Source organism: Macaca nemestrina, chromosome 9 (genome assembly GCF_043159975.1).
Source record: "Macaca nemestrina isolate mMacNem1 chromosome 9, mMacNem.hap1, whole genome shotgun sequence".
In the NCBI taxonomy this organism is placed as follows: Eukaryota; Metazoa; Chordata; class Mammalia; order Primates; family Cercopithecidae; genus Macaca; species Macaca nemestrina.
This window is the reverse complement of record NC_092133.1, coordinates 66315944-66324777: the sequence shown is the minus strand read 5'-3', so window position 1 is coordinate 66324777 and position 8834 is coordinate 66315944. Positions and strand designations below refer to the sequence as shown.

Below are 8834 nucleotides of genomic sequence, written 5' to 3'. Positions count from 1 at the left end.
CAACAAACCTGTATGCTACACCGTAGGTAAGACTTAACTAGTCACTAAAACTAGTTTCCTGAGACCTTTTCTAAGCAATGCACTAAATATGGAAAGCAATACAACATTATTTCTTAAAAAAATAAAAACAACTTCAGATTGGCCCAGCCCAAGCCCCGATCTAGGCATGTTTTCTGAATGCCGTTTGCTGGAGTGGAACATCATATGAGGCAAAGCTCCTTCAAATGCTAGTTGTGAGTGAACCCACAAACTCATATCAAGTCAACAGCCATGATTAGCAATAGCTGGTACTAGGGACTGTCGCTCAAAACAAAACAAAGCAAAACAAAGCAAAACAAACAAGCAAAAACCTACCATAACCCAACAGCAAGAGCAAATGGCTCCTTTGAAACTCTGGGGGCCCTTAGCACAACTGAACCTAAATGCTCACACAGCAAGCACTGTGATAAACTTGGGATCTGTAACAACATACATTGCTCAATAAAGTCCCCCTCCCTCCCTTTGTTGAACTTCCCATTTCAAAACCTTACTCCATACTTCTGAGAACCCCTACTTCTGGGAATTTCTGCTTTCACAGGAGAGAATGTATTTAATATAATGATTAATCAGGATCATGAATTGCCATGTTTCATTTTTTTTTTAATAATGAAAATGCATAAGGGTTTAAAATACTCTTCGACACACCTAGCTTAGCAAATATCGTGGACCTCTACATTTATGTGAATTCACACATGAGCTAGCCAGCACCTCAGTTCTGGCTGGCCCCCTTTGGCACCAGGACACAATAATTTATTAAGCTTCAATACTTAATAAGTGTGCACAAATATCATGCAGACATTACGACCATACTCACAAACAAAAAGTGTATTAGAGACACAGGTTTATACAAAACATCTTGTAAACAAAAGGGAAAAGGGAAGAGGTTGATATTTTCTGTACAAAATATGCAGGTTTTTCTTTTTTAATAATCTGTAAGATGCATCATCCTTCTGGCATTTTCAAAAAGTGAAAAATGTATAAAAATAAATATTCTATGTACAAACACACACACAGGCCAATCCAAGGTTAGAGGCATCACTGCAAAACAAAAACAAAACAATGTTCTGTTAGTTTCAGTGGGTCTGCAGAGGTTTATTTCCTTTGTGGGAAGGGAGGGAAATCTTGTCCTAGGTTGGGTGGGACTTCTGGACAGGGGAACTGTGGGAACCCTGAGCCCCTAGGTGGAAGAAACTGGTGGCTACCTTAGCTCCCTGAAGGGAGGAAACCAAGTTCACCTCTCTGTGAATCCCCTTTGTGGTCACTAGAGGGCACTCTCTTTCTCTGCTGCCTTTGGAGGCCTGATTGTTGTAACCCCTGCCTTGTCCCAGATTGGACTTAAAGTGTAAATGAGTAGTCTTGAAGCTCTCTGGTTGCTTCTCTAAGACATTGCAGCTCTTGGTAGTGGCTGTTCTTCCCCTGCTAATCTCAACCATTTTTATCTCCTAACCATTGGCAGCAACCTTAAAAAGGAAATTTTTTTTTAGGGGGCAAGGGTCCAGAGGTCTTATGACACCTCTGACCTGCTTTTGTGGTGCTTTAACTAGGTCTAGGTGGAGCTTGGCAGGAGGACAAGGCCAGGCTCCAGGGACGGATTCTGGGGAGGCATCTGTCTTGCGTGTTGAGCTCTTCCTTCTTGGGTTAGGGGGCGCTTCAGGTATCCGGGCAAGTAGGTGGTCAGCGTTGGCCTGGGGTCTTGGTGATTTCACCACTTTTACCCAACCCAGTGCACTAATGAGATTCTGGCATCTTAGTACAGGGGAGTTTGTTCATCTCATTGTAAGTGTGACTCTGCTGTCACTGGGATAGCACTGGATTCGTTGAGCACAGATTCTTGAACAGGTTGGAGTCTCCAACCCTTTATGAGGATGAACCTTGAGACAATGGTGGTGGGGGTTGGTGAGAAGACTTGGAGTGAGAGGCAGGGTGGAGGGAGACGGTATGGGGCAGCATAGCGACTGCCACCGTTGCTGGGGACCAAGGTGGGGCTTCTGGATTAGTTAGCAAGCAGATGGCCCCTGTCAGCCTGGGCAGCCCTGTGCTCTGGGGAGCCATAGTTGAATGGGGTGATCACAGGCAAGGGCACAGTCCTGTGATGTCAGACTGCTCTAATGATGGCAAATGCTAAGGCCAGTGTGAATCAATGAAAACTCATTGTCGGTAGGAACTCGGGGAGCCCAGGAGAGATTGGGCTGCAGGTCACAGTGTTGTGGCATGAAACTCTGCCAGATTAAATGCAAGGGGAGTGGTAAAGAGGTGAGTAGCACAGCCCCTATGAACTTACACTGTAGCTGCATGTGACCGTAGCCAATGGGAAGCTCACAGTGGCATGTGAATTCAGAGTGTAAGCAACTGAGATGTCCTATATCTAAGACATGTCATCATGTGGCATAAACGACCTCAGAGGAACTCTATGAGTGATGGTCTGGAACTCCTTGGGGAATTTCCTTGGGGGAAAGACACTATGTACATTGAACACACAAAGCATAAAGAAGTCACCTGTGTGGCTGCGTGGACATCCCGTGTAGGGTTTGCTGATGTTCTAAGAAGCATTTTTAAATGTTCTTTAACAGCATGCAGTGTATGGGATGTTTAATGGGCACCCTGCCTTTGAGACAGTGACTTTTTGACCTGTGTCTTGCTGCCTCATCTGTAGCAAGGCAGAATGGAAATTGTGGAAGCTTTATGGCACTATTGAGAATGGAGCCCCAATGCAAACCGATGGGAAGCCTTACCTTGTTCCAGCAGCCTTGGACTGGCAAGCCATCTTCGCCCTGCAAGGAGAAAGGAAGGCAGAGGGCTCAGACTCCCTGCAGTGGTCCACCAAGCGGGCAGGACCGGGGTAACGAGGGCCACACACATTTTGGCAGCTGATCAGGATGTGGTCCACCCACTCTTGTCTATTTCTTTGCTCTACTCCAGGTCAGAACCCCAGAAGGAGGTGGAAACAAATCCGTCTATTTTCCTATTGGCTAAGGTCACATGCAGCTACAGTGCAAGGCCAATAGGGGCTGTCCTCTCCTGTGGGACGAGCAAGCAGAGATGTCCTTGTGTGTCATGAAGGAACAGTCTCTGCTGTGGCCCTGTGGAGTGCTGGCTGCTCACAGGCAAGCCACTCAGCACAAGGGAGCCTCAGTTTCCTCCTCCATAAAACCTTGGCAAGGGCAGTTGCTTGAAGTGACCTCTAAGGGCCTTCCCAGCCTTCTCATTCTCTTATTTGTCTCTCTTCCTAAGCAGAGGGAGGAGGACATGTGGACAGTCCTTCTTTGATGATCAATCCTGGGGTGGGGTGAGGGGCATGAAGGGACAGGCAACCTCATGAGTATTGCAGCACGGCTCTGAGATGCCTTTGGCAAGAACACAAGTGTTCCTGGGGAAGCCTTAGACCTTGCTGGGAATTTGGGGGTGAAGTGCAGTAGCAACATGGGAATCAACTGCACACTGTCAGTCTCCTTTGTTGGTAGCAACCATGCAGCCCCTTTAGCCTCAAGATGTTCGTGTTCTGCCCTTGGTGATACAAACCTTCCTGAGTTTTCTTGGGCCCTCATCTCCTCTCCTTGCTGGCATACCCTGTGGGGAATCTAGAAATCTAGAGACCAGGTGGGGAAGGCGAGGCTGGGCCAAGGGCAAAGATCTAGTTTTCAGCCTAAGTCTGCTAGACAGGCAGGGCAGACAAGGAGATGGACACGGGGCTTCAGGAGACCAGAGCAAGTGCTCAGTCCTGAGGCTGCTTGTGGAATGAGAGTCCTCTGCTGTCCTGGTCTAATGACATCCACCCATGCCAGGGGCTGAAACCTCTCATCACCTGGCATTGGGCAGGGATTGGTCCCAATATGGAGGGCCTAGGAAGTCTGGTTATCTTGTAGTAAAAGTCATGAGTAGTAGCTACCCCTGCCCCCCAAGTCCATAATAACACAGAGGAGGAGGCAGAGTGAGAAACAACAAGGGGAAGACACTTCCCCAGTAAACTTAATAGAAAAATGACACATTGATATGGGATGTATAATCAGGGTGACCTTCATTTTCCCCTCTGGGTTGGGGAGGGGATTGCAAGGGGAGGTGGTGCATTCCACAGTTTCAGGGTGACCCTGTGCCCTTCCCCAGCCTGCCACGGTGCGGTATGACACACATCACGTGGATGCTGGGAGGGAGAGGAACCTCTGCGGGCCAGAGCGGCATTCCCATTGGTGTGTGGATGGTGGCAGCGGGGTATGGAGGGCAGGGCAGGCAGAGAATGAAAAGTAATGTATGATGAGAAACAGAGAGGCCAAGGCAGCTGCTGGCAGAACTAAAGGTGCCCAGATTGCAGGGTGGGGGGGGATTGTGGCCGAGGGAAGACCTGGCCGGTGCTCGAGGGAAGACCTGGCCGGTGCTCAAAGGAGCCTCTGTGGGCCAGAGCGGCATTCCCATTGTTGTGTGGATGGTGGAAGGTCCCGATTAAGAAAGGGGGCTGTGCAGGCTGCAAGCGCGGGGTTTGGCAGGACCAGCAGGGACAGGAAGCATGCTACCGTCTGCTTGCTCTGCACTCTTCTTCTGTTGCCTATGCTCCTCCTAAAAAGTCCCTACTGCCCTTCAAGGGGCTCTAGGGCCCCCTGTCAGGGTCACACAGCATAATTTCTTATATCTTTTCCTCTTTTGTTCAAAGAGAATTCCTGCGTGACCCCAGGGCGGGGATGTGAGGCCCCAAATTCTCTTATTACTGGTATGATAAAATAGCTCTTGAACTCCAAACCAATTGGGGAAATTTGGGGAGAGCAGTAACCCCTTGAACCTTGGAGTGAAGTGTTCCCTTCAGCTTCTTTTGCAGTAAGAGGATGGAGGCCTATACTGTCCATGCCTAGAGAGGGACCGGGCAGGCAGGAACAAACTGTTACCACTTCGCCTGGGAGGTGCTTGGAAGACGGGCCCTTAGCTGTCTCCCTGCCTCCTCCTTAACTGCACTCTCGACCTTTCCATCTCTCCCAGACTCTTCAGTAAGAAGCCATCCGACCATGAAAGAAAGGGACAAGGAAGGGTCTAGTAATGTCTTTGGAGATTTAAGCAAAAAGGACAAACCCTTTAGGATCCAAAAACCTAATGCTGGACCATCCCTTAGTTCTGATGATGTCACCTGGGCAGTGACACACGACCCAACCTGGAAGAACAGGCAGGTGGCCCCTCCTCCACCTCACTTCTAGCGCTTCTCAGTCTACGCTGTAATCATGCCATTCTGTCCCCCAAATCATGCGATGGAGGGGGCAGGGGACACAGGGCTGACTCAGGCATCTCATTCACATGTTTTGCTACGTGTTCAGCCCGTGCGTTCTGAACTAACTGCACTGCCTGAAGGAAAAGAAGTAAGTCATGGTTCTGAGAACCAGTCCCAGAGGATCCAGTTTCCTAGCTGGTCTCTGGTGGCAGCTTTGTCTGGAATCAGCTTGGAGATGAGTATCAGAGGCAGCAAAGCCAACTTCAGGGTGGGAGGTCTGGCTCGCATCAGGTGGATGTGCTTTAGAAGTAGCTGCAGCAGGAAGCCAGGAAATATCCTGGTAAACTTTGCATGCAAAAGGGTGGCATGGCTGGGAGACCCCGGAGTACTAGCCAAGGCGGGGTGACCCTGGGCATTTACAGAGTGAAGAAGCGAGAAGTGGATACTGGGGGGGATGGAGGAGGAGTGTGGAGGGTGGCTGGGGAGGCACGCAGTGTGAATCACACACATGGGGAAGCCCAAATCGGCCATGCAGGCAAGCAAGGGCAATGCCATACCAATGGGCATGGGGCATCCAGTCCGTCCAGCCCTGGTAACCCCGGCTCCCCTTTCTCTCCTTTAAAACCTCGGTGGCCCTGTTCACAAAACCAACCACGATGATTATTCAGGTCTAGGCTGGCCCGCTCCAACCATGGAGTGGAGAGGCCCAGTCCTACCCTGGCCAGGATGCAGGACCCTTGAGGCATCTACAAACAGCAGCTAAATCCCAGGAGATCCCCCACCTCCCAAATCCAGCTTTTGTGCTCTCTTTGTGCTCTGGAGAGTTCAGCTTTGCACACGTACAACCTGCCCCCTCTCCATTGATCCCACTCTCTTTATAGACTCACTTACTGTAAACACAGACAAACTTCAACTTCAGTGCATCATAATTTTTTAGAACCTTCAAATGGATTGAAAAGCACTTGAGAAACCCAGCAGATGTGCCTCATCATTAATTGTTGGCTGTTTTGAGAAGGCTTCCCATGGGGTGTCTGACTACCGACTCTGGTCTGCAGCTTTACAGGTTTTAGCTGGATGGCTGGTGAGTGTTGGTAGCTTGTGCATTAGAAGCCCCTCATCTGGCTTTGTTCTGCCCAGTTTTGACATCAGTGGCCCTGAGGAGACGCTAACTCTGGTGTCCTGCATCCTGACCAAGTGAGGATTCAGACAGCTTGAACTACTGGCCCACAGAGATGGCCATGAAACGAAGAAGGCAAATCTGTGGCTCACAAATGCTACACTGGCTTCCAAAGCCATCCTGGAGCTAAGAGCTGAGGCCTTCCCTGAAAATCCCTTTCCTAGTGGTTTCTTCACTGCCACACATCAATTGCTCTGCATCTTCAAAGGAAAAGGATTCAAAGGCAAGGGATTTAGCCAGAATTACTTGCAGCTGTGGTTATAAAGCAACTCCAACAGTGGGCAGAATTTCACCGGTCAAATGAACAGATTTTGGTAGCATCAGTGTAGACATTTGGTTCTCATCTTAGTTTATTTGCCTTCTTTGTTTCCAACTTGCAAACCTCAAGGACAAAAACCAGAACAATGCAAGTGATAAACAAAAACATACCAATGGGCAGGGGGCATCTAATCCAGGCGCTCCTTGGTCTCCCTTATCCCCTTTAGGCCCTCTAGAGCCTTTCTTCCCCCTCTCCCCCTGTAAATAATGGTTTAGTCCGGGAAAAAAAAAAACATCAAAACTTTAGGATCATTCATGTGTTAAGGTTAGAGACAGAAAAAGATAAATAAAGTTAAAAAGGGAAAAAGAGGCTTTAAATTAGGATATTCTCCCCCATAGGATTTGGAGTGAATACCCACCTCCTCCCCACCCCGCAGGAACCTGAGAATTTGGCTAAGGTGGATGGGAGGGGAAGGGAGGACAGGCAGAGGGCTCAGAGCTGCAGGTGGAGGGAACCACAGATGGAAGATTTGTGTGGCCAGTTTTGCTAATACTAAGCCCAGGGTGGGTCTGTGCTGAACACAGTGGCTAGGGACCAACTTCCTTCTCTCTGAGGGTCTATTTTTGAAAGGCTTTGGGGTGACAACTTTTTTTTCCCCCAATTATTGTTTATCCCTTTGACATTCTATTGGGAGGCAAGGTGATTTTGCTTGGAGCCATGGGATATGTGTCAACATAGCGTGTATGAGTGTATGAACATATGTACTTGGGCATGTGTGTGTATATGTATGTACGAGTATGTGGGTATGTGCTTGTGTGTATGTGTGTGTGTGCACGTTTGAGTGTGTGTGGGTATGTGCTTGTGCACGTGTGTGTATATGTATGTATGAGTATATGGGTATGTGCTTGTGTATATGTGTGTGTGTGCGCACGTTTGAGTGTGTGGGTATGTGCTTGTGCACATGTGTATATGTATGTATGAGTATATATGTATGTGCTTGTGTATATGTGTGTGCACGTTTGAGTGTGTGTGGGTATGTGCTTGTGCACGTGTGTGTATATGTATGTATGAGTATACAGGTATGTGCTTGTGTATATGTGTGTGCACGTGCACGTTTGAGTGTGTCTGGGTATGTGCTTGTGCACGTGTGTGTATATGTATGTATGAGTATATGGGTATGTGCTTGTGTATATGTGTGTGCGCACGTTTGAGTGTGTGGGTATGTGCTTGTGCACGTGTGTATATGTATGTATGAGTATATATGTATGTGCTTGTGTATATGTGTGTGCACGTTTGAGTGTGTGTGGGTATGTGCTTGTGCACGTGTGTGTATATGTATGTATGTATGAGTAGACAGGTATGTGCTTGTGTATGTGTGTGTGTACACACGTTTGAGTATGTGTGGGTATGTGCTTGTGCACGTGTGTGTATATGTATGTATGAGTATACAGGTATGTGCTTGTGTATATGTGTGTGCACGTGCACGTTTGAGTGTGTCTGGGTATGTGCTTGTGCACGTGTGTGTATATGTATGTATGAGTATACGGGTATGTGCTTGTGTATATGTGGATGTGCACACGTTTGAGTGTGTCTGGGTATGTGCTTGTGCACGTGTGTGTATGTATGAGTATACAGGTATGTGCTTGTGTATATGTTTGTGTGCACGTTTGAGTGTGTGTGGGTATGTGCTTGTGCACATGTGTGTATACATATGTATGAGTATACGGGTATGTGCTTGTGTATATGTGTGTGTGTGCACGTTTGAGTGTGTCTGGGTATGTGCTTGGGCACATGAACACATGTGTGTGCCTGTACGCATGTGTGTCCATGTGCACATATGTATGTGTGTGTCCAGAGCTCACAGATGGCCCCTGGGTCTCAGCTGGGTTCTCCCGTTCTATGTGTGTCTCTGCTTCATCCTGGTCTGAAGTCAGACGGTTATTTGTATATGAATATGTTGGTTTAAGGAATTCATTTGTTTCTGAAAAGCTACAGTAAACATCATTTTTCTAAATTGAATCCTGTATTGTATGTGTCAGAGTCTATTTAAAGAAGGGCTATGGGGAATTCTTTTTAAAAGGGAAGCATCACCTCTGTAATGAATTTGCATTTGCATTTTTATATGTGTGTTTCCTAAAAAGGGGGCCCAGTATGCCCCTAGGGAGTCTTCCTGG

At 47.9% G+C, this 8834-nt stretch overlaps 1 protein-coding gene across 10 annotated transcripts in view; it reads right to left on the bottom strand.

Moving 5' to 3' along the window:
• Nucleotides 1–611: 611 nt before the first annotated feature.
• Nucleotides 612–8834, bottom strand: part of LOC105466084 (collagen alpha-1(XIII) chain) — an 89026-nt gene continuing 80803 nt past the window's right edge. For 5 of the 10 annotated variants that reach the window (XM_071069691.1, XM_071069687.1, XM_011715000.3 and 2 more), the window contains 3 exons: nt 6831–6917; nt 2772–2810; nt 614–1077 (listed from right to left, as the gene is read on the bottom strand). In XM_071069691.1, the coding sequence (XP_070925792.1) occupies nt 1075–1077; nt 2772–2810; nt 6831–6917 (129 nt within the window). In that variant the 3' untranslated portion in view covers nt 614–1074. Of the gene's footprint in view, nt 1078–2771; nt 2811–5781; nt 5860–6830; nt 6918–8834 lie in introns of all 10 variants that reach the window. The other 5 variants (XM_071069688.1, XM_011715007.3, XM_071069692.1 and 2 more) reach the window with 5 other exon arrangements.